This window comes from Podarcis liolepis (genome assembly GCF_965112155.1).
Source record: "Podarcis liolepis genome assembly, chromosome: 1".
Classification (NCBI taxonomy): domain Eukaryota; kingdom Metazoa; phylum Chordata; class Lepidosauria; order Squamata; family Lacertidae; genus Podarcis; species Podarcis liolepis.
In genome coordinates, this window is record NC_139554.1 from 9,342,995 (window position 1) to 9,368,072 (window position 25,078).

The 25,078-nt window shown below is 44.7% G+C and overlaps 1 protein-coding gene and 1 long non-coding RNA gene across 4 annotated transcripts in view; one reads left to right on the forward strand and one right to left on the reverse strand.

Moving 5' to 3' along the window:
• Positions 1 to 19,046, forward strand: part of SLC38A6 (solute carrier family 38 member 6) — a 54,343-nt gene extending 35,297 nt beyond the window's left edge. For both annotated transcript variants that reach the window (XM_083519248.1, XM_083519247.1), the window contains exons 7-16: positions 285 to 367; positions 876 to 934; positions 8,742 to 8,807; positions 10,690 to 10,743; positions 11,511 to 11,590; positions 14,805 to 14,905; positions 15,283 to 15,407; positions 17,336 to 17,480; positions 17,583 to 17,677; positions 18,134 to 19,046. In XM_083519248.1, coding sequence (XP_083375374.1) covers positions 285 to 367; positions 876 to 934; positions 8,742 to 8,807; positions 10,690 to 10,743; positions 11,511 to 11,590; positions 14,805 to 14,905; positions 15,283 to 15,407; positions 17,336 to 17,480; positions 17,583 to 17,677; positions 18,134 to 18,214 — 889 coding nt within the window. In that variant the 3' untranslated portion in view covers positions 18,215 to 19,046. The remainder of the gene's footprint in view (positions 1 to 284; positions 368 to 875; positions 935 to 8,741; positions 8,808 to 10,689; positions 10,744 to 11,510; positions 11,591 to 14,804; positions 14,906 to 15,282; positions 15,408 to 17,335; positions 17,481 to 17,582; positions 17,678 to 18,133) is intronic.
• A 132-nt stretch (positions 19,047 to 19,178) lies between these two features.
• LOC310685880 overlaps positions 19,179 to 25,078 on the reverse strand; it is a 45,734-nt gene continuing 39,834 nt past the window's right edge. Inside the window, exons 3-4 of one of the 2 annotated variants that reach the window (XR_014515582.1) lie at positions 23,941 to 24,061; positions 19,179 to 19,295 (exon numbers count right to left, since the gene is read on the reverse strand). This is a non-coding gene — a long non-coding RNA (uncharacterized lncRNA). Of the gene's footprint in view, positions 19,296 to 23,662; positions 24,062 to 25,078 lie in introns of those variants that run through there. The other variant, XR_014515583.1, reaches the window with a different exon arrangement.

Genomic DNA, 25,078 nt, shown 5'->3' on the forward strand with positions numbered 1-25,078 from the left:
ACTCTAAATAAATGCATCCTTTAAAAGACCACTCTTTGGAAGTTATTAGTGAGACTGAAAGAAGGTGATTCTTGTTTTTTTGATGCTTAATTATCCATGATTTGTAAGTGTTTAGTTAAATAGTGTTTGTCTCTATCTTTTCCTTTAAAGAAAACCTAATTTTATTAAGACTCTTCAACATACAATAAACAAAACAGCAAATAAGAAAGAAAGAGAATGAAGAGAAAACCAGGGAAATAGAGAGATAAGAATAATAACAGAAACCCTACTGTCTTTTCCAATAGCTCCTGGTATCTTGATGGGAGACTGCTGCTGCTTCTTACCTCAGTTTGCATTGTCTTCCCTCTAGCACTTCTTCCTAAAATTGGTAAGTAATTTTAAAGGGAGTATTATTGCTGCCATAATTACTATTAGCAGTAGTGTTCTCTTTTAGCAGCAATTTAATTGAGGAGTTTAAAAAGAAAGCCTTAATGGGTGGTGGTGGTGTGTTTTTTTTTAAAGATTCGAGGAAAGATTGGGAGGGGAGGCAGGTTTATTTGCAACCTAGTCTGTCCTCCAGCTTTGCCTAGTTAACCTATTACTGAGATTGCAGTAGTACTGTGTCTGCTCTACTAAAATAAAACCTTTACAACAGAACATTAAAGAGCTGCATTTACTTACAGCATGCCATTAGTGGTAAGCCAGTTCTAATTCTGCCCTACAAAACTACATAAATGATCTGTGACAGGCAAGTTGGAATGTTGTTATTCTGAATCTTAAGCCCCAGATACCGAGCCCGGTAATGCAAAACATACCTAGAGCATGAAGCTCCTTTCGCCCTGCACCAGGATCACTTTCCTTATAAATTGCCTCTTATTTTTACTGTTATTTTACAGGCTTTCTTGGCTACACAAGTAGTTTATCATTTTTCTTTATGGTGTACTTTGCTCTTGTGGTAAGTCTGAAAAAAAACACAAAAACCCAACCCAACCCAGATCGCAGCTTATGTTAAGTTTTCTTATTATTTTGATGGATCTCAGAGTTCCTTTGAAATGGATGTCTGTGCTTTAAAAGCTTGCCTCTAAAAACGAAGTGTTCCTTCTCCTCTCCTTTTAGTGTGGTGGTATGTATTTTCTTGCTTTTGGGTAAGTTGGTTTGGCTGAAAAGTCACGAATGTGAAAAGATTTGCCATCGTTAATTGTTTGGACTGTAAAATGCAGTTGGAGTGTATTTGTTTTGCTGACAGGGCAATGAAAAATACTGGCCTGAGCACTTTCCCCTCCCCTTCTCCACGTGTGGAATGGGTTTTTATTTTATTTTTTGTCCTTGCTTCCAACCACCATTTACTGCAACTCGTGCAGAAGAAAATGTCATATATTCCAAGTAAAATTGAATGTACATGTTCGCTTAATAGTAAAAAAAGCACAAGACGCAGCAAATCTCTTTTGAGCAACTTAATGTATATATTTATATAGCAAAAGCCTTATTCTTTCCATCTGAAAGCAATACTTTCCCTTCCCTTCTCTCTCTCTCTCTCTCTCTATCTCTGTGTGAGCCAAGTAGGGCATTTCAGTGCTGATATTTGCAGCCATTGATTCCTATATGATATATGGAAAGCAGAGTACTGGAACACATTTGGTCTGGATTTGTTTTGCTAGTGGTTTCTGCAAATGAGGGAGTATTTGGAAGTGTTTTTAGCAGGCACAATCATTTTAGGCATGATTCCATCTCCGAGACGGCATGTATGGTGCCCACAAAACCGCTATCTGCGGTGGTGGGTCTTGCAGGTGCCATAACATTTTTAAGAAGTTCTTAATCCATGCTGCAGAGCGCATAGGTTAGCTTGCTGGTCCCTGGCCCATACATCCTGAGCATGTTAATGCCTTTGTGGCAGCACTGCACACCAGAGGTACATTATGTCTAAATTGCCGCCAGATTTCATCAAGGAGATAGGTAAGTAAGTAATAGTACTCTCCAGAAGGGAGCTGGAGAATTTATACAGCTCACATTTCATGGGCAGTCCACCAGCCCTTGCCCCATGGTTTCTAGAGAATTTCCAAAATGATCGTATTTATTTAGAAACACGAGAAAAGCCGGTTAGATCAGGCCAAAGGCTCATCTAGTCCCAATATCCTATTCTCAGAGTGTCCAACCAGATTCGCATGGGAAGTCTGAAGGCAGGAACTGAGCGCAAAAGCACTTTCCCCACCTGTGGTTCCCAGAAACTGATATTCAGAGGAATAACAGCCTCCAACAGTGGAGGTAGAATTTTTTTTAAAAAACCATTTTAGTCCCTTTTTGATCACAAGCTCTAAAAAGCTGAGATTCCTACATTGCAGGAGCTTATATAAATGACCCTTCCATCGCTACAATTCTGATTCCATGAAAGTAGTTTAAAACTGACCACACCAAGTAATCACAGTGCAATGTTAAAACCATATAATGTTAAATATTACTAAACTGATGTAAAATACCTAGCATAACATACTAAGGCAAGATTTCCCTTTTGTGAAGCTGTAATCATATATAATCGTGAAGTTGGAAGGGACCCCGTGGGTCATCTAGTCCAACCCCCTGCGATGCAGGATTTTTTTTGCCCTGGGTGTGGCTTGAACCCATGACCCTCTGGTTAAGAGTCTCATGCTCTACCAACTGAGCAGAAATTTCTCAGGATTTTTTTTTTCCTGACCGGTGTGCAATTTTTCTTTTGTGACTTACGACTCCCCTGGAGAATTTCAGTCCTACCCAGAATTTCAGCAAAATGGTTTCCCGAATTTCGCCATCTGTGAATTTTGGGTGCAACTGTGGATCTAGTTTGCTCCTTCCCGTCCTCTCTTATTGCACTGATTTATTCATCTGCCAAGATGAACCAGCAACAGAGTTTCGTTCAACATTAAGTGAGCTGAAATTTCTCAGAAGACTCCTTTCGAAGGAAAGAAAACAACCTTTGAGAATTTTACTTCCCTATCTAATATTTGGCAAATTCCCCCTCCCCCAGCTTCACTGCCCACAAATGGCATGGAGTATTTTCTTTTCTTTTATTATTGTATTTCACCAAATTCATATACCGCTTGATAGTAAAAACAAAGAAACGTCAAAGCGGTTTACAAAAAGAATAAAGCAATGAGATTATCAATAAAGGCACTTAAAAGCAACTATTCTAAATATTCAAAAACCATTAAAATAAATGAATTCTGCGAGGCCACTGTTCCTTTTGAGCTGGGCAGGGCTTACCATAAACTTAGCATAAGCAAACCCCCACATAACTTAAGATGCAAGATGATGGTGTTTACTTTAAAGGTGAGGGATTTGATGCTGGAAAACAGCTGAAAGGGAACAGAGAGCTAGGCCTTGGAGCATGATAGAGCAAAACAGATTTCCCCATGCTAGAAGCTCATTATTTTGGAGACCTGAATATAGAATTTATAGCACTTCATATGCTACCTTAGTTGCATAAATGCAGTTTCTGCATGTCTGCTTCCAACAGGTTCTAGTAACTTGCAACAAGGATTACACACATGGAGGTGACCTATAACATTTTTTCCTTCCACTGCAAAGCAACCAGCTCCCAGGGTTGAGTAGCAGTGGAGTGTGGAGTTGGTATGTTGCATATATTTCTAGGTTCTTTCCCTAATGTCAAAGCAGTGTGGGAAGAAGCCACACAGAAACAGCAACCCAGGCCACAAAGGGAACATACGGCAAGTGCCAAGACTGACTCAGTTCATGTTCCACCTGTGCCATAGATTCACTATGGCGGCCTTCAGCTGGTCACTTATCAGGCACAGTTTCTTATCTGTAGAAAGAGAGAAAACGAGGAGGGTGTTAAAGGAAAACACAATAACGCTTGTAAGGCATTGTGCAGTGCGGCATAGTAAGAGCACTGAACTTGGACCTGAGAGACTTGGATTCAAATCTCTAGGCTGGTCGCTATTTATCATCCTAACCTAAGGTGTTAAAAATGGGTAAATCTCCTGCTTTGAACTTCTTGGAGAAAGGGTGAGATACAAATATGATTAATAATAATAATATTAAAAATTCAGAGACGTCCAGCATTTTTTGCAAACATGGGAGTTCTGATGTACAGTGGTGCCTTGCAAGACGAAAAGAATCCGTTCTGTGATTCTCTTCATCTAGCGGTTTTTTCCTCTTGCGAAGCAAGCCCATTGACGGATTAGCGCTATTAGCTGCTTTTAGCGGCTTATCGGATCAGCTGATAAGCGGCTTAGCGGCTTAGAAAAGGGGGGGGGAAAGGAAAAAAAAACCCGCAGGAACTCGCAAGACATTGTCGTCTTGCTAAGCAAGCCCATAGGAAATTCGTTTTGCGAAGCACCTCCAAAATGGAAAACTCTTTCGTCTAGCGGGTTTTCCGTCTTGTGAGGCATTCGTCTTGCGGGGCACCACTGTACTCGGAATTCCCCTACCTGCAGAGGAATATGCTTCTGTTTAATTGAATTGGATAAGAGCGGAACACATGAATATTTTCACATGGCAGTCTGGATGAAAGCGGGTCCATCAGCAGTTGTGAAATAGTGGCTTTGTTCCTCACCCCTCACATCTTTTTGTGCGTGGCACACTTTTCTTCCTCTCCTTTGTCCTCTGTGTAAGTTTGAGCCTTGTGATTAGACCAAGTTTTGTACAAGACTGGCTGCCTCTCTCAAGTCGCTGTGCAGCTGCGCAGGCTCTTGAATGCGAAGGTCAGCTGCCTTGCCCCCATTATTTTGGGACTCTCCAAAAGTAAACAACCCCCTAACAAATGGCCTCTCCCCTCCGCTTCCCTTTGGGGTATCTAGCCTACGGCCCAGGATGAGATTAATCACCACCTGCTGAGTGGTCTGGACTTGCTGTTTTGACTTACTGTGGTTTTCTTTCTTCTTTTGCTGGGGGAGGGGAGAAGATTGGCTGGCTTTTAATGGCTCGAATTAAGGAGCAACATGGTAATGAGGTGCCATGTGCCCTGTCACTGTAGAGAACATACTTTTTAATTTCAGAAGGCATTTTTACACTTAAAACAAAGGCTGATATTTGTGTGTGTGTGTGTGTATTACTTAATTGGGTGCTTTATTCTGTTACTCCCTCCCCTTACTTTTAAATGCCCTCTACCTGCCCTGTGGATCGATTGGGGAAGAAATGAATGTAAATGAATGAATGAAATAATGCCTGCACTTAATAGGAGCTGAACTGCCTTGCTCCTAAAGCCTTCTGTGCTAAGAGTTCAGCGTTGTTATTTTAGCAGCATAAGGAATGCCCTTAGCTTGCATTGACTTGCGTGCAGGTCTTTGATAACATGGACCAATTTTCTTCTTAGTTTTTTTTTTTAAGAAGATAAAAATCATGTATAGGGCATCCAGCAAAAAATAAAAAATGCCATCCAGAGTGCAAGACAACCAACCCATTAAGGAACTGAACCATGTGATAACATCAGACTTCAAAGCTGTCGAAGCAGCTCCCTAAGGGCAGTGTCTGTCAAGAATTCCAAAATACGTTGTAGAGGTCTAGGAGATGGTAATCTTCAGCATCAGCCTCCTCTTAACTGAATCCCCATTCAGTAATATGGACTTTGGTCTACTTACGCCCAGCATGTTTCATCTCCTTGAGCTCTCCCAGTGGGTTGTGTTTTCGTTTTGTTTTGAGTTTTTAAACTTAGAACAACAAGCCATTTTCCCATGTCAGTCTGTTTTTCAGACTCCTCTCTGTTTCAAAAGTGACTTAAATATATGGCACTGGAGGCAGGTTTGCTGTTTGCGTTCCAAGGTTCCTTTTTTATTGATCCCATGTATGCTTCTGTGAAAGTCCCATTGTGCTCTTATCGGTCTTATTCTCAGTTAAGAAGGTTAGCTCAGTCGGTGGTGGAGCACGAGACCCTTGAAATCCCAGGCTCATGGATTCGTGCCCCATGTTGACCGAAAAGATTCCTGCATTGCAAGGGGTTGGACTAGACCAGGCATGTCCAACTGGTCAATCGCGATCTACCAGTCGATTGTGGGGCGTCCCTGGTTGATCGTGGTTGATCGTTCAACAACTTTGATGAATTGTTGTTGTTGTTTAGTCATTTAGTCGTGTCCGACTCTTCCTGACCCCATGGACCAGAGCACGCCAGGCACTTCTGTCTTCCACTGCCTCCCGCAGTTTGGTCAAACTCACGTTGGTAGCTTTGAGAATACTGTTCAACCATCTCGTCCTCTGTCGTCCCCTTCTTCTTGCGCCCTCTATCTTTCCCAACATCAGGGTCTTTTCCAGGGAGTCTTCTCTTCTCATGAGGTGGCCAAAGTCTTGGAGCCTCAGCTTCACGATCTGTCCTTCACTGGGGCTGATTTCCTTAAGAATGGAGAGGTTTGATCTTCTTGCAGTCCATGGGACTGCTCCCCCCAAACAGCTCAACAACTTTGGTCAATCCAATGGGTAGATCACTGCCAGTTATTTTTTAGAGGGAGTAGATCGCAGTCTCTAGGGAGTTGGACATGCCTGGACTAGGCAATCCATGTGGTCCCTTCCAGCTCTATGTTTCTAAGAGTTCATAGAACTGCAGCCTTAGCCTTTGCATTCCTTACGAACCTTGTGTTCCTTGAAGCTTAAAAGGGATTCCCTCCTTGCACGACTGGGCATGGTACAAAGGCATCGTATACACATTTGCTTGGAAGTAGGTTTCACTTTGCTCAACAGGGCTTTCTCCCTAGTGAGTGGGTTTAGGACTGCAGCCATACAATGCATTTGGCTTCAGTATAGAACTGGATTAGACACAGGGGAGGGAGGAGGGTCCACACATTTTGGCTGGCCTTGCCAGCTAGCCCTTACTTGCGATTGCCATCACCTCTGCTATACTCCCCTGCACAGAGGACCCAGGAGAGGGGCAGGGTGTCATCTTTCATATGCTGAGCTTCAGAGTCACTGGGAAGCAGAAGCCCAGCAGAAGATCGGAGATAACATCCATCTCTCATTTCATAGTGAGACAGGCAGTTGCTAGACTGGGGGTGTGGGGGAAGGAGCTCACCACCTGCAGCCTGGCAACGATATTTGTTGACTCCTGTTTGGCAGCTCTTCCAGGATGATGAATTAATGCAGCCTAAAAAGGTGTGATCGTGTGCATGTGGCAGAGGAAAGAGTAAACATGGAGGATGAAGGATGAAGATTGCAGGAAGGAATGGGCGAGAGACGAAAGAGCAGAGTGTACTATCAAGACCACAAATGCTATTGAATACAGTTCAACCTTATCAATCATTGCTCGGAAGTGAATCCCACAGAGTTCAGTGAAAACTTACCCCTAAGAGAATGAGCCCAGGGTTGCTGACCTTAAACGTAAAGTGAGACACATGTGTTCTTCAAGCAATCATGTGTCTGCATGGAGTTCGATCTTGTATCTGCCTGCATTTATTGCTTAGAATTTAAAGTAGCATTTTTATTAGTATATGAAATTAATCCAGTGCTCCTTATTCACACTCCTTTGTGCAAACCAGTGAGGCCATACCTACAAATGGGGGTGGAGGGGGAGCTTTAGATTTTAAGAAAATTACATCCTTCAAGGTGATCTTCAGTCTCCATCTCCATTGAGCCATAAACGGATGCAGAAAGTTATCTCTGGCCCCAATGAGTCAGGGCCATTTTGTGTATCCTAAAGTGTCGATGTGGCACATCAGGAGCCAAGTATGGGCACCCACCCACCATATAAACGTTTTTTATCATTATATATTACGCTGCTGCTTGGAAATGCACATCTATATAAAATTTCCATTTGCCACACTGAAATACTGGAAGGTGTATTAAATGCAGTTCGGTTTTCCAAACTAGTTGGTGTTTTTTGTTTTGCTTTTTGAAGCTGGAAAAATGTCGTGTTGAAATGCACACGGCGGTTTGCATATCATCTGTTGCTGTCACAAGCAGATACACTTTAATGTGTTCCGGAGGGGAAATCTTCACCAGGCATATGGAAGCAGTACTTTTACATTTACTGTAATTTTCTGTGATTGGTTTCTAGGGCGAGCCATCTGTTCAGATTATTGCCTCTGAGAGAGAGAGAGAGAGAGAGAGAGAGAGAGAGAGAAACTGAATATTGGCTACAGAAATGGGCTTAGCCCTGAGAGACCATCAGGCGGGTTGAAATCCCACCTGGGAGATCTTGGCAGCCTGCTTCCCATCTTTATTACGGGAGTAACAATAAGCTACCTTGCAATGTTGTTGAGAGTACGTATAATCTAAGAATGACAGAGCTGTGCTCCAAAAGTGCTCTAGAGTCACTAGCATATTATAATAATGCATAGAGAGCCCAACATTCTGTTCCCTAATGGAGCACCATTGTTCTAGATCTCCAATCTTGCTCTCTGGACAAGTCATTATTTCCACTGCTTATTGCTACATTTTAGAGCTAACGTGTGACTTAGCTATACTTCTGCCTACCTCAGAATACAATTCATCATAGCGCAGAGCAGAATATGCACACTGGGAATGAAGTCTGCTTGCACAATAAGACGTTTGCCACCCTTCCATCCCCCTGCACCCCCTAAACCTGTTCTGGATTCCTCCCCAACCCTCCAGAGCAGGCACCCCCAAACTCGACCCTCCAGATGTTTTGGGACTACAATTCCCACCATCCCTGACCAGTGGTCCTGTTAGCTAGGGGTGATGGGAGTTGTAGTCCCAAAACATCTGGAGGGCTGAGTTTGGGGATGCCTGCTCCAGAGCATGTGAGTGGACCTCATTCTGTGCATGCAACAACTTACTTGAATCCTGCCCATTGTCTGCAAAGTATTAACTGTATTCTTTCTCTGCAGGTCATAATTAAAAAGTGGTCCATTCCTTGCCCTCTGCCACCAAAGCTCGCTATGGGGTTCTCCCAGGTATGCACCTTTCCTGACTTACCTGTAATATTTGATTGCCAAAGAGCTTACCACATTTAACTGTAAAGTGATAAGTCGGTCAATTATTTTTCATTGTTTGAAATTGCACAGAAACAGCAGAAATGCCTTACACTGATGCGGTGGGATCTTCGGATCCATACAGCAATTATAGTCGTCATATCCAAGGCTCCTATTTTGTGACTGTGACGTATTTGTGAAAAATAACATATTAGCGGCACTGTAGGAAATGTCTGTGCCCTCCACTCCTGAACGTTGCACAGCTTCAGGTTCCAGAAAGACTTGAAGTCCCAGTGTATAGTATGTGTCCAGTAATGTCAGCTCCTTGCTGAAGCTAAGCAGGTCTGGTGTATGGATGGGCAACTACCTGGGAACCATGTATACCACCTTGAGTTCCATGTTGGAAGAATGGCACGGTATAAATGTCAGAAAATAGTAACAGTTACAGATAGGTAGCCGTGTTGGTCTGCCATAGTCAAAATAAAAAAATTCCTTCCAGTAGCACCTTAAAGACCAACTAAGTTAGTTCTTGGTATGAGCTTTCGTGTGCATGCACACTTCTTCAGATACACTGAAACAGAAGTTGCCAGATCCTTCTATATAGTGAGAAGGTGGGGAGGGGTATTACTACAACATCACACATACCATCTCGGGACTATTTAATTGCTCATCGTCTAACATTGTGTATGCCATCAAATGCCAACAGTGTCCTTCAGCTCTCTATATTGGACAAACAGGCCAAACCTAATGCCAAAGAATAAACGGACATAAATCAGACATCAAGAATCACAAAACAGAGAAACCAGTAGGAGAACACTTCAATCTCCCAGGACATTCTATACAAGATCTCAAAGTTGCTGTTTTACTACAAAGGAATTTCAGAAATAGACTGGAAAGAGAAGCTGCTGAATTGCAACTCATTACCAAACTTAAAACCATGGAGAGACCTGGTCTGAACAGAGACATTGGATTCTTATCTCATTATACATGACTAAGCCATTTTTCACCTTCTCACCCCTTGCCTTTTCCTGTAAGACCTATTGCAGTCGTTAAGAGTCGTCAACAGGCTCATCTCAGCTATCTGCCAATCACCCATTCCCACCACCCTTCTGAGTAATACCCCTCCCCACCTTCTCACACGAAAGCTCATACCAAGAACTAACTTAGTTGGTCTTTAAGGTGCTACTGGAAGGAATTTTTTTATTTAGAAAATAGTAAATGACAGACATCTGGGCGCAGGCTATTCTGGAGGCATACATTCGTCTGTTATGAGAAGTCCATACAGAAGTTTATATAACCCTGAATGGATGGCTTTAAAAGAGGATTAGACAAATTCATGGGTGCTGATGGCCATGTTCTGCCTACACTGTCAAAGGCAGCAATGCTTCTGAATACCAATTGCTGGAAACCACAGGAAGGGAGAGTGCAGTTGCACTCAGATCCTGCTTGAAGGCATCTCATGGGCTTTGGGTTGGCCACCATGAGAACAAGATGGTGGACTGGGGGGGGATGTTTCACCAGCCTGATCCAGCAGGGTTCTTGTTATGTTCTTATGCTGACATGCCTGCACTGAGTGATTTGCAAAGAAAGTTGTGCTTCTTATAATGGAAGGATGACATGACTTCCTCCATAATAGCTTGTCTAGGGATAAGCGGGAGGTTAAGGAAGTATCCATACGCACATTTGCAACCATTTCTGATGTGTTTTGGGTTGCGGTGTAGTGAAGGTGCACAGCTGGTGGTGGATGAGTGTTGAAGCAATGTTACTGTGATCTGGAGTTATGGATTTCAGAGTATTTGTTATAAAATTATGGGGTGGGAAGCCAGCCGATGAGCCTCATTTTTTGCCTCTCTGTCCTACACAGGCCTCAAATTCTACTGAAGATTGTAAAGCAGCGCTGTTTAAGTTTTCCGCAGAGGTAATCTTAAATCATCCTCTTAACAGATCACAAGAGTTTGCAAAAATGTATTTAAGCATTGGGCTAAGCCAGGGTTTCTCAGTTTGTGCGTGTTGTGTTGCACCCTGCTCTGGTGATAAAAATAATATGAGTGTGGAATTTAACTGTTCAAAGCCCTGTCGGCATATGGCTAAAACAAAGGGTTAATTTAGAATGAGGCCATTGTCCATCTAGCTTAGCACTGTCTGCCCTGATGGGCGGTGGCTCTGCAGAATAGTTTCAGACGGGACATTCCCAGGCCTACCTGGAGGTGCCAGGGAGTGAACCTGGAACTGTTTGCATGCAAAGCAATTGCTCTGCCACTCACCTGTGGTCCTTCCTCAGCAGCCCTTTGAGAATCTGTTCAACCCAGCTCTTGTTTTATTATAAACATTTGTATCCTACCTTACTGGGCATAAAAAATGCCCAGGGTGTACGTAACAACAAAATATGACATTAAAAACAGTAAAAAAAATTAAAAGCATCATAACCCTTGGACAGCTGTAAATAAAATGTTTTAAGTGTGTTGTAAAGTGCATTATAAAAATGTGACACTAGATGGCGATCGTGAGCTACGGCAAATTCAATATATTTTTCACAACTTTTTTTTTAAAAAAAGGATTTTCACAACGTTTTTAATATGTGTCTAGATTCCACCCAGGAAGGTTATAGAAATGAGTATCAAATATTTATAGGTTGCATTTCAGCTGTGTGACTTTTCTTCCATTTTCCTTTTCTTTTTTTGGCAGAGTGCATATGCCATTCCAACGATGGCTTTCTCCTTTCTCTGCCATACATCAGTGTTGCCAATTTATTGCGAGCTCCAAAGGTAACATGTGATTTGTAAATGCGTATCATTTTTTTAAAAAAATGTTGTTGGCTGTGACTGCTGCCATTCTCAGAACATAAGCTTCCTGATTCATTTAGTGTTCATGTCCAAAAGGAATGCCAAATTTATTATATGTCTGATTCTCCCAATAGACTGGACCAGTCCTCTAAAGCTGCCTTCTCTAACCTTGAGTCACCAGATATTGTTGGGCTACTGCTTCATTTGGGACGCAGGTGGTGCTGTGGGTTAAACCACAGAGCCTAGGACTTGCCGATCAGAAGGTCGGCGGTTCGAATCCCCGCGACGGGGTGAGCTCCCATTGTTTGGTCCCTGCTCCTGCCAACCTAGCAGTTCGAAAGCACGTCAAAGTGCAAGTAGATAAACAGGAACCGCTCTGGCGGGAAGGTAAACGGTGTTTCCGTGCGCTGCTCTGGTTTCGCCAGAAGCGGCTTAGTCATGCTGGCCACATGACCCGGAAGCTGTACCCCGGTTCCCTCGGCCAGTAAAGCGAGATGAGCACCGCAACCCCAGAGTTGTCCGCGACTGGACCTAATGGTCAGGGGCCACTTTACCTTTACCTTACTGCTTCATTTATGAATTGCTTCCCATGAGATATCTCGAAGCAATTTACCTATGGCAGTTACATATTTAAAACCTGAGTTAATATCCAAGGCAGATGTTTTTGAACAGGAACTTCGCTTTTTGAGGTTTACGTTCCCTCCCACCAGTAGGTACATCTCCCCTTTGGGTCACAGTTCCCTTATTTGAATAAAACACCACCTACCGTATTTTTCGCTCTATAACACGCACCTGACCATAACACGCACATCGTTTTTAGAGGAGGAAAACAAGGGAAAAAATATTCTGAATGAAACAGTGGACGTATCATTTTTGTGCTTCATGCTGTGGCCACAGACATGTGATCTGATGGTGAATTTGGGGTGACCCAATGCAAAAATCCTGAGAATCCCTGTGGATCCATGCTTTGTAACCACGTTTTTGCACCATTGCAGCCCCAGGCAACAGTGGTGCGTGATTTTGGGGGGGGGGCAGGCTGTAGCCATGGACATGCTATGTGCTCTGATGGTGAATTTGGGGTGACCCAATGCAAAAATCCTGAGAATCCCTGTGGATCCATGCTTTGTAACCACGTTTTTGCACCATTGCAGCCCCAGGCAACAGTGGGTGCGTGATTTTGGGGGGGGGGGCAGGCTGTAGCCATGGACATGCTATGTGCTCTGATGGTGAATTTGGGGTGACCCAATGCAAAAATCCTGAGAATCCCTGTGGATCCATGCTTTGTAACCACGTTTTTGCACCATTGCAGCCCCAGGCAACAGTGGGTGCGTGATTTTGGGGGGGGGGGGCAGGCTGTAGCCATGGACATGCTATGTGCTCTGATGGTGAATTTTGGCTGACCCAATGCAAAGATCCTGAGGATCCATGTGGATCCATGCTTTGTAACCACGTTTTTGCACCATTGCAGCCCCAGGCAACAATGGGTGTGTGATTTTGGGGGGGCAGGCTGTAGCCATGGACATGCTGTGTGCTCTGATGGTGAATTTGGGGTGACCCAATGCAAAGATCCTGAGGATCCATGTGGATCCATGCTTTGTAACCACATTTTAAGTGGGGAGGGAAGGAAAAACACAGAAGGCTAAGAATGCAGGAGAGGGCTATAACGTGAGGAAAGGAAGGCAAAAGTTTCCCCCCACCCACCCACACAAGCCAGCCAGCGTGCTCTCTCTCTCTCTCTCTCTCTCTCTCCCTCTCCCTCTCCCTCTCCCTCTCCCTCCCACCAGCATGACAGAAGAAAGCATTTTATCTGCATTAAGAACTATTTAGCAGCGAAACCTAAGCTTTGCCATCCCTTAAGAGGTACAGACACTGTAATCTTCCAGATCGCATGAATTTACAGGCAAAACACTGTTTAAGGATTTCATCCTTTTAAATGGAAGAAAGCATATTTGAATGCTGTGTGTCTCCAAAAACAAAAAGCAGGAAGTCAAATCAGAATTTTAAGCCGAACCTGTAATCTCTCTCCCTTCACAAACATTGTTCCCTCCGGAGCAGGGAGAGGATAGAACGAAGGACGCTCTGCTTTCCTCTCTTCTTGCCTGGAGGGGAGGGGCTTTCCCCCCTCTTTGTTCCGTTTGAGCAAACACAGTAACGAAACAGAGCAGGGTGGGCAGTAAGACCCTGAGGCAGAATGCAGGAAAGCAACAGCTTCCTCTCTCACGGAGCTTCCTTCTCCCTGAAGCGCGGTTTGATTTTTGCCTCATTTTTCGGCTCCAGGGAGCACACATTCGCTGCATAACACGCACAGACATTTCCCCTTCCTTTTAAGGAGAAAAAATCTGCGTGTTATAGAGCGAAAAATACGGTAACTTTAATCTCTAGCAATGCTAACACAAAGCCTGCCTTGTTCCTCTTTACGTCTGCTCTTTGCCCAGCAAGGGACCAACGTATTTCACGTAAGGCTGGAAACAGATCTGCGTAATTGGTAGACTTTCTGGGAGGTATTCAACGTAGCACTGTAGCAATCATTCCCTCGGCATAAGCATTTCAGCTTAACAGACAGAGCAATTCCCTCTCTCTCCCCACCCCGCTGTTCTGAGGGTTATCTTGCCCTCCCCTCCCCCCCCCCGGGCCAATGGGGGGAAGAGAGGAAAAAGCCCCATTGCACTAGTGGAAAAACTTGCATTGGCTTCTGCTGGTTGGTCTTGTTAACTGCATCCGGTCCTATGTTTCAAAACATTACCTGTTAGCTAGGTGTGTCCTGAGACCTGCAGGGCGTAGCAGAGACTGTCTGTACTCTCCCTCTTGAATCTAAGTCTGGATGCAGGCAATTTTGTTATTGTTATTTTTGTTTTGTTCTCTTTCCTCTACTCCCCCCCCCTCACCCCGCTTGGTATAACATCTTCCCTGATAAAGAGTTCTTGAGAACTTGAAAGTGTGCACGTTACTTTGTGACATTTGAATCGTTACTCAGAAATTATGATTGACCGTTTGAAAGTAACATTCAGTTGACTAATTAAGATTCGACAGTTTTCAAGAATTGTTTCACAGTTTTAGTGGTAGGCCAGCTCAGAAACCTGTTTCATATGCACATTGGGAAGATGTGAAACAGTCAATAGCAACTTCTTTCCTGCATTTTCATACTCCTCCTCCTAAAGTCTTGAATAATGTCTTATTTTTCTCTCTGTGTTTGTAGTCCATCCAAAAGCAGGATGCAGAAAGTAGCCAACACTGGGATTAGCCTGAGCTTTCTGGTTTATTTTGTGTCAGCGCTATTTGGATACCTCACTTTTTATGGTATGTTTTTAAAGTATTAATTCCTGTTTCTTCATAAGTGATGGCGGAGGCCTGTGAAATCGTGTGACCCACGAGGCTTAACACTGTCTTAACAGTGGGGCTGGTGCGACCATCCCATTTGAACAAGTCTCTAAAACGTGCCAATATCTTTTCTGCAATCGCTCTTTGCAGGTTTAAAACAAGTGGTGGGCAGTTTTTCAGGGAAACTTGTATACTCTAACTAATCTTCACCTTAAGAACCCCTGCTTACTTGCCAGCAATCTCCGAACAGTTTAAGAACCCCTGCAAAAGCACGAGCCTGCTGTTTATTGTATGGGTGGGGTCCAATTCAGATTGCGGCTTGCAGTTTTAATAACCTTTCCCCTCCAAAATTTCAGACCATGTGGACTCAGAATTGCTGCAAGGATACAGCACGTACCTGCCCCATGACACTGTAATCATGACTGTAAAACTGGGCATCCTCTTTGCGGTGCTGCTGACGGTGCCCCTAATCCACTTCCCTGTAAGTATTGCAAAAGACCTGATTGCTGGCCCAGCAAAAGTGGCTCCCTTAATTATTTGCAGGCCCCGCCATCCTAGTCTTGGCTGTCTCATCCATTTGTCTTGCGGTGGATCAGAGTGCTGTGCTTGTGTATGTTCCGTTAACAGCGGCAAAGGAACAAGGCCTAAACCGCTAAGCTAATTTGTGCTTTCTTTCTTCTTCTTTTTTAACGAGTTTTAGATCTGAGTTGACTCACAGCATTGCTTGCAGTTTGCAGAATGTGGTGTTCCTAAAGTTTATTTGGTTTGATTTTGTTTTGTTTTGTTTCTGTTTTCTTCATATTTGGTTTTCAAGCAAGCGTGCATTTTAATGTAAATAGGAGTCAGCAAGAAGTGGCCTTTGCTAATGATTTCCTGCAAGCAAGCTCAAAACTGATCTTCCTGACATGGAGTTTACTTTAAGTTTTTAACAGGGATTGTAGAAAACCACAAAACTGCTGCTGGCCGCAGCCATTTCTGAAATCCCCCGCTGTATTGGGGCCAAACTAGATGTCACACAGGCATATATAACATTGGCTCCAAACCGCTTTTAAAAAATGAATAGTGTTTATGGGAGGTGGCTGCACATTTGATTAGAGTATCAGCAGAGGGAAATTCTGTGCTTCATTACTTATTCAGACTCCTGAAAGCTGTTTTACCCCCCATGGCATACCTTTCCCCCTTTGTTTGGAAAAGCAGATCAGGAAACACTCTTGAGCAAGAAGAGTGCAAGTGCTCTTATGGCCAGTTCACACATTATGTAGTAACAAGTTCAGGATTCCCACCAGGGGTGCCAACTCCTGGGGGCTGTGCCCTCCCCCCCAATTATTTTGGGAGGGTGCCAGCCCCACCCCCCTAGTGTCCCCAAAAAATCAGCGGGTGGAGGATGTTGAATGCGGAGCAGAGCACAGCAGGGCTTCAGGGATTGACTCCTTCCTCTCCTCCTGCCACAAAGATGAAGGAAGGTCATTTCCGGTGGCAGCGGCAGGAGGAGGAGCCACTGGCCATTGAAGCTGCCACCGTGCTCAGCTCCTCCCCCGGCTCCTCCCAACGTCCTGAAGTTCCACATGTGATGTCAGCCCCGCCCCCTGGCAAATCACCCTTGCCTCTGTTTACAACCTAGTTTATACGCAGGTGGTGCTGTGGGTTAAACCACAGAGCCTAGGACTTGCCGATCAGAAGGTCAGCAGTTCGAATCCCCGTGACGGGGTGAGCTCCCGTTGCTCGGTCCCTGCTCCTGCCAACCTAGCTGTTCGAAAGCACCTCAAAGTGCAAGTAGATAAATGGGTACCGCCCTGGCGGGAAGGTAAACGGCGTTTCCGTGCTCTGCTCTGGTTCGCCAGAAGCGGCTTAGTCATGCTGGCCACACGACCTGGAAGCTGTACACCGGCTCCCTCGGCCAATAAAGCGAGATGAGCGCCGCAACCCCAGAGTCGGTCACGACTGGACCTAATGGTCAGGGGACCCTTTACCTTTTTTATATACCCAACAGGGAACTGCAGCTAATCATGGCTTCCACACAATTTATGTGTAATGTGTTAAGATATTGGTCCTTTGTGCAAATCGACAGTCTGGTGAAACAAGAATCCAGATGCCAATTTTTTATTTTGCTTTGTTTTGTGGGGATTCAGTAATGGACGGGATTCAATTAAGTTGTTAAGTGTGGAACAAGGTCCACTTGCACGGCAGGCCTTGACCCCTGTTCCTCCTGCCTCCCCTAAATGTACTCTGGGGGTGGGGGAGACCCAGAACAGGTTTAAGGAGTGCACAGGGAAGTTGCATTGTGCAAGTGGACCTTGTTCCATGCATGCAATACCCCTCTTAGCGCTACGTTGAATTCCACCCAGTGAACTTCAGATTTATTTATTACTGGTCTGATAGGCTTTTATTTTTCTCCTTTGAATTCCGCAGGCGAGGAAGGCTGTGATGATGGTGTTTTTTTCACATCTTCCTTTCTCCCTGATCTGCCACATTCTTGTCACTTTGGCACTCAATGCGACAGTTTTCTTGATTGCCATGTATGTGCCTGACATCAGACACCTTTTTGGAGTGGTTGGTAAGTTTGTGTGCTTTCATCTTCCCCAATCCTATAGTCTAAAAATATCTGCATGCAAGCCTCGCCGTGACTAAATAACACCCCCCCACCATCTTGTTAAAGGCTCAACCACTTCCACCTGCTTGCTCTTCGTGTACCCTGGGCTGTTTTATCTGAAGATTAGCACAGAGGATTTTATATCGAGACAGAAGCTTGGGGTAAGATGCCAACCTAAGTTCTTTGTTTTGGAATGCTAATGTGGAAGGTACTTAAAGCAGTTGCTAAAGCTCATGGCCCTCTCTGACTTGTGCCATTTCAAGGAGTTTAGGATCATAATGTTGAAGGCTTCCCCCCCCCAACCAATAGCAGATCATATGCAGTTATGTCTAGCCATTACTGCCTTGGAGGTCACTGCAGCCTTACCCAGTTGAAAGGGCAAATTCTTTGGTGTAATTGTTTCCTAACCCAGTTTTCGTGAATAGATGTCTTATTCTCAGTGATGTCTGCATACCAAGGAGAGGTTTTTATCCTGTTTGTTTTGATTTAAACCGTTTAAAAGCCTCTACCACCTAAGAGGTAAAACGATTTTCTGTCCACCACTCTGTATGTGTAACAGAAGAGTAAACTGGTTTCTCCTGCTTAGGATTAAACCGTTTGTGTGATTTTCTTCACAGGCATGTGCACTGCTTGTTCTTGGACTCTTGTTTGGTATTGTCAGTTTAGTCCTGATCATTTATGATTGGATTCATCAGTGAAAGAATCCCTGCCACCTTTGCAGCAGTCCAAATGATCATTTCCGGCTACGTCTAAAGCAAAATCGCTCAATTGGACGCCAGAAAGAGACTGTCTGGGGCTTTGAAAACCACCACAAACCAAACTCCCAACCAATTATGTCTTCATTCACCAAAGCAGCCTTTGTGATCCTGCAAACGTATACTGGAGCTAGAGAAGATGGAGGATTTCCACAGTGCTTCCTCTCTCCCATTTTTTATTTTTATTTCTACATGCAGTAGCTAACAAAATCAAGCGAGGAAACTCTGAGCCCAATGGCATTGTGTTAACATTGCCTAGATCTGGTCTTAGGCGCATAATGGGACCTAGTGGAGATTGCAGCTTGTGAAGATCATTTGTGAATTGCTCCTTGCCGATTAGTGAATAATCATGTGTCTCGTGTCAAAATGTGGAATCGTTATGGCTAAAATCCAGCAAGACAGGTGGTCTTCTCAGAACGTTGGTTGAAAATTGCTGAAATCTTTCTACACCTGTTACTGTCAGTTTCACAGAAACAGCTTGCAAACCCTCTGCAGCCTTCTTCCAGAGTGCTTAGATTTACAGATCGAAACCAGGCCCGGTCTTAAGTTTGATTAAAGCCTGCCATATGAGACAATTTACAGTTCAACAGAGGAGTAAAATATGATGGTGAAATTACTCTGCCTTGCCAACGTGTCCTGACTTCATAACTGAACTGTAAAATCTGTATTGTTTTATACTTCAGTGCAATTAATGATAAAGTTCCCATTTTATGAATCATCCTTAATGTCAATACAGACCTAATTCAAACCATATGTATTAAATTGACATGGTACAGTCCTGTCATACGTCTATGACACTTCAGAATTCACATATAACTAGGTTTGGGGGGGATACCTCTAGTTTCTCTAGTTTCCCTGCTTTTGAAAATGTTACACATCAAGGAGAAGGTGGTTCGGGGATTGGGGTGGTGGAGAAGAAAGCAGGATTAGAAGCTTTCTGCAGCAGAGGAGAGCAACTAAGATGATCAAGGGTCTGGAAACCAAGCCTTATGAGAAATGGTCAAAGGAGCTGGGTATGTTTAGCCTGGAAAAGAGAAGTTGGAGATGAGATAGGATAATCATCTTCAACTATCTGAAGGGCTGTCACCTGGAATTATTAATAATAATAATAATAATAATAATAATAATAATAATAATAATAATAATATTTATACCCTGCCCATCTGACTGGGTTTCCCCAGCCACTCTGGGCGGCTTCCAACCAAATATTAAAAACAATACAGCGTCAGACATTAAAAACTTCCCTAAACACCTTCAGTTGTCTTTTAAAAGTAAAATACAGTGGTACCTCAGGTTACATACGCTTCAGGTTACATATGCTTCAGGTTACAGACTCTGCTAACACAGAAATATTACCTCGGGTTAAGAACTTGGCTTCAGAAATCGTGCAGCGGTGACACAGCAGCAGCAGGAGGCCCCATTAGCTAAAGTGGTGCTTCAGGTTAAGACCAGTTTCAGGTTAAGAACGGACCTCCGGAACGAATTAAGTACTTAACCCGAGGTACCACTATAGTTGTTTATTGCCTTCACATCTGCTGGGAGGGCGTACCACAAGGCAGGCGCCACTACTGAGAAGGCCCTCTGCCTGGTTCCCTGTAACCTCACTTCTTGCAGTGAGGGAACCGCCAGAAGGCCCTCGGCCCTGGACCTTAGTCCAGGCTGGATGATGGGGGTGGAGACACTCCTTCAGATATACTGGACTGTATGGAGCAAGCTTGTTTTTTCCTGCTCTGGAGGGAGGTAGTTGGCTTCAAGTTCAAGAAAGGAGATTCCCACTAAACACCAGGAAAAACTTATTGACAGTAAGAGCTGTTCGTCAGTGGAATGTACTTCCTCGGGAGGTTGTAGACTCTCCTTCCTTGGAGATTTTTAAGTAGAGGTTGAACGGGCATTTAAATGACCCCTGGGGTCCCTTCCAGCTTGTATGATTCTGTATGAAGGGGTGTCTTTCTATGGGAGCACTTTCAAGCAAGACAATTAGACAGTATCTAGAAGATCAGCCAGCTTGAATCGGTGCAGGCTAGATCTTTTGGGAGCTGCGATCCGAAACATTTAGAGGACACCAGTTTCGGGGAGGCTGGTCTGTTCCAAAACTAGGACTGCATCGCTTCAAAACCTTCCAAGTTCGATTTGGTCCAAACACTGCATTCATTGAAGTTTAGAAAACTAGGGACTAGGAACATAGAAAGCTGCCTTATGCTGAGTCAGATCATCTAGCTCAGTAGAGTCTACACTGACTGGCAGCAGCTCTCCAGAGTTTTGGGACAGGAGTTTTGTCTCCGCCCTATCTGGAGATGTCAGGGATTGAATCGGCATGCAAAGTGGATGCTCTGCCACTGAGACCTTCCCCTACTTTACATGGCTGAAATTGCATAGCCCGAAAGGGAATATGTATTTTGAGTCAGTTTTAAAGAAGAGAACAGAAGGAACTATGTTAAGGGAGAATTGGGTGCCATTGGAGAAAGTAATGTGGTGTCTGGGAGAAGATTTTATTAAAATAGAGGCCAAGCAGCCACCCTGAACCTCAAAGCAAGACAAAGGGGAAAGAATTGCCCGAGAATTACTGTATTTTTCGCTCCATAGGGCGCACCGGACCATAGGGTGCACGTAGTTTTTAGAGGGGGGAATCAAGAAAAAATAATCTTATTTCCCCCCAGCCCCAAAGAGCAGCGTACAGGCTGCGCGCAACCTCTCCCTGCCGGAGGGGTTGCGCGCGGCTATGGCACGCTCACTTCCTTGGCTTGTGCCATAGCCGCGTGCAACCCCTCCGGCAGGGAGAGGCTGCATGCGGCTAAAGAAGCCATAGCCACGTGCAGCCTCTCCCTGCCGGAGGGGCTGTGCGCGGCTATCCCTGAAGACTTCCGAGCGCAGCGCAAGTTCCGGCTGCACTCCTCAGGCTTCGGGTTCCTTTTGCTGAAGCCGGGAGAGCAAGACTTTCCTGGCTTCAGCGAAAGGAACCTGAAGCCTCCAGAACGCAGCGGGAACTTGCGCTGCGCTCCGAAAGCCTTCAGGTGGCTATCCCTGAAGCCTGGAGAGCAAGAGGGGTCGGTGCGCTCTCCAGGCTTCAGCGAAAGCAACGCGAAGCCTCCGGAGCACAGAAAGCGTTCCCTCTGCGCTTCAGAGGCTTTGCGTTGCTATGGCTGAAGCCAAGGAGCCTGCATTCTCTCCATAGGACGCACACACATTTCCCCTCAATTTTTGGAGGGGGAAAAGTGAGTCCTATGGAGCGAAAAATACGGTAGTGTTCCTAATACTTTTATTCATTAAAATATTTATATTCCTCCTTTTGTGCCAAAGGGCCTTCATGGTGGGTAACAAAAAGAAATGCAGCAATTGAAGACAGCAAACTTAAAAAAAATAAGCAGCAACCATCAAATAACCAGCAAAGGCAAAATCACAAGAGGGAGCTGAAGGGTAGCCTAATGACGAATGGAAAAAGTCTACTCCACAGTCAGAAGGCTTAAAAAGACTTGGGGAAAATATACAGCCTACAGCCTGCCCCCTGCCCCTAGAAAGCTAGCAGCAAAAGGGCAGGCTGCACTTCCCCAGGGAGAGAGCTCAGGACCACTGTAGAAAAGGCTTTGTCGCAAGAGATCCTGCACCGGAACAGAGGGTGGAAGCAGTACTTGGAATTTAATCGGGGAGTGCACTCAAAGCTTTTCATATACATTATTTCAGTAATCCTTACAGCAATTCTGTAAGGTAGGTCAGAAGTATTGTCCTGCCACTGCTCATACCTGCATGAAATGAATGTGGTTGGCACCAAAATATTGTGGCCAGTATTGGATAAAATTGGTATTGCTGTGATGAGGCTGCTATGGAAAATCACACACACACACATATATATATATATATACAGTGGTACCTTGGGTTAAGTACTTAATTTGTTCCAGAGGTCCGTTCTTAACCTGAAACTGTTCTTAACCTGAAGCACCACTTTAGCTAATGGGGCCTCCTGCTGCTGCTGCACCGCTGGAGCACGATTTCTGTTCTCAACCTGAAGCAAAGTTTTTAACCTGAAGCACTATTTCTGGGTTACCGGAGTCTGCAACCTGAAGTTTATGTAACCTGAAGCGTATGTAACCTGAGGTACCACTGTATGTATGTATGTGTGTGTGTGTGTGTATATATATGTGTGTGTGTGTGTGTGTGTGTATGTGTGTGTGTGTGTGCGCGCGCGCGCAAGAGTGTTCCAGAGGGCAGGAGAATATTGCCTCTTATTTTGAGTTCTCAAAAGCATTAATTAACAATGTCACAAACGTGGGAAAACCATCTTGATTTGTAAACACCACTTCTATTGTGTTTATGCCAAGGGGGGAACCTCCAGATTAGCTATGCTGCGAACACTTCTGGGCAAAGCCAATATTATTCATGGCGTAGAAACAACAACATTTTCCCCTCTCTCCCCCGAAATCATCCCAAGGGATGGTTTGTATTTTAAACCGAGAGAGCCTTTCATCTCTCTTGAAAATCGTATGCTCAAAGGAAGCGAGTTTCTCCAGAAAATAGGAGCTTAACATGAAATTATGACATTAAACCTTATAATGGAATGGCAAGAATTCAGAGTGCGGAGTTCCTCATTATTTCCAGATGGATGGAAGGAGTTTAATTTTGGCTGAGAGCTTACAAAAGCATCCCTGCCTCCGGAGCACTCCTGCCTGCGTGCTGGAACTTCCTGCCAAAAGCACCAAAAAAACCCTCGATGCCCCAAGGTCTGCTGTGAGATTTCTCCATTCCAAGTTGGACGACCTTTCGCTTCCCTTACAGGACTTGCACTGTCTGTCAATAGGTGTGCCTCTCCTTGAGGACTTGGCATGCGCAAGATCTAGCCATGGGCTAAAAGCACTTTTAAAATAGCCTGGAGATCTGCCTCGGATTTGGCAGCCTAGATGGAAGCCAGCACTTCAGACCCACAGCGGCTCTCGTTCTCCCCCTGCCTCCACTATTCCTGTTCACAAAAACGAACATTAACATTGTCAATAAAAGACAGGTGTTAAAAACCAAACTAGAATTAAAATCAACAGTGAGCTAAAAACATTCAAATTACATGTCAACTCCTACATGTCTGGATAAGGCTGGCCTGAACAGAAACATTTTTAGCAGCTGTCAGAAACAGTACATGCGATGGCAAATGGCTGGTGTCACTAGGCAAGGAGTTCCAAAGTTCCAAACCGATTTAAAGTTTCATTGCAACCAGGCAGTATGTGCTTTGTTTTCTCGCATAAAGGTAAAGGGACCCCTGACCATTAGGTTCAGTCGTGGCCGACTCTGGGGTTGCGGCTCTCATCTCGCTTTATTGGCCGAGGGAGCCAGCGTGCAGCTTCTGGGTCATGTGGTCAGCATGACTAAGCCGCTTCTGGAGAACCAGAGCAGTGCATAGAAACACCGTTTACCTTCCCCCCGGAGCGGTACCTATTTATCTACTTGCACTTTGACGTGCTTTTGAACTGCTAGGTTGGCAGGAGCAGGGACCGAGCAATGGGAGCTCACCCCGTCGCGGGGATTTGAACTGCCGACCTTCTGATCGGCAAGCCCTAGGCTCTGCGGTTTAACCCACAGTGCCACCCGCGTCCTGTTTTCTCGCATACACGCCCTATAAAAAAAGATTCTTCACTGATGTGGAAGCCAACTCACATGCGCTAGAATAAAACATAGTCTTAAGCGCTCACTTCGTAGCCTTGACAAGTGGTCTTCATCACCCCTTCCTTTCCCAGGATCTCTTAATTCTCCAGATTCACAGGCTTAGCTCTGCAGTTATTCTCAGCTGTCTTGGTCTGTGCGATGAAATTCCTAAATAGATAACAGATGGCAAAAAATCACCTTGTGCAAAAAGTGAAGACAGCTGTAAATCAATGATTACTTGTTGCCTTATCCCCCAGGGCCTGATGAGGCACCCCCCTTTTTTCTGAGGTCCCTGGAAATTTTCCTTCTGTGCTTTCCCCCCCCTTTCCAAAAAAAGGATCAGATCTGTCAACATTGCTCATTCATAACCTTTTGGAAAGAGGAGCTGAACTGTAGAGCAGTCTTGAAATTCAGGGTGCATGAAGCTTCGGCTAGAAGCACATAACAGGGTTCCATTCTGATACTGGCGTGAGTTCTCAAGGATTGATCAGACAGTTCGTGAGACCCTAAAAGTTAATACAGTGGTACCTCATGTTAAGAACTTAATTCGTTCTGGAGGTCCGTTCTTAACCTGTTCTTAACCTGAGGTACCACTTTAGCTAATGGGGCCTCCCGCTGCTGCCGCACGATTTCTGATCTCATCCTGAAGCAAAGTTCTTAACCCGAGGTAATATTTCTGGGTTAGTGGAGTCTGTAACCTGAAGCGTATGTAGCCCGAGGTACCACTGTACAGAAGCCAGAGAAAAAGCAGTTTGTTAACTTCATTTGCACCCAATGTAGGATGTGCCAGGGCTTAGCAAAATATTCTTGGCTAGCAGAGGAAGAACACAATCCACTACTCCAGGGGTGAAGAATTTGAGGTCCTCTAGATGATGTTGTGAGGGACGCGGGTGGCGCTGTGGGTTAAACCACAGAGCCTAGGACTCGCCGATCCGAAGGTTGGTAGTTCAAATCCCCGCGATGGGGTGAGCTGCTGTTGCTCAGTCCCTGCTCTTGTCAACCTAGCAGTTTGAAAGCACATCAAAGTGCAAGTAGATAAATAGGTACCGCTCCGGCAAATAGGTAAATAGTGTTTCCAAATAGGTAAATAGTGTTTCCGTGCGCTGCTCTGGTTTGCCAGAAGCGGCTTAGTCATGCTGGCCACATGACCCAGAAGCTGTACGCCGGCTCCCTCAGCCAATAAAG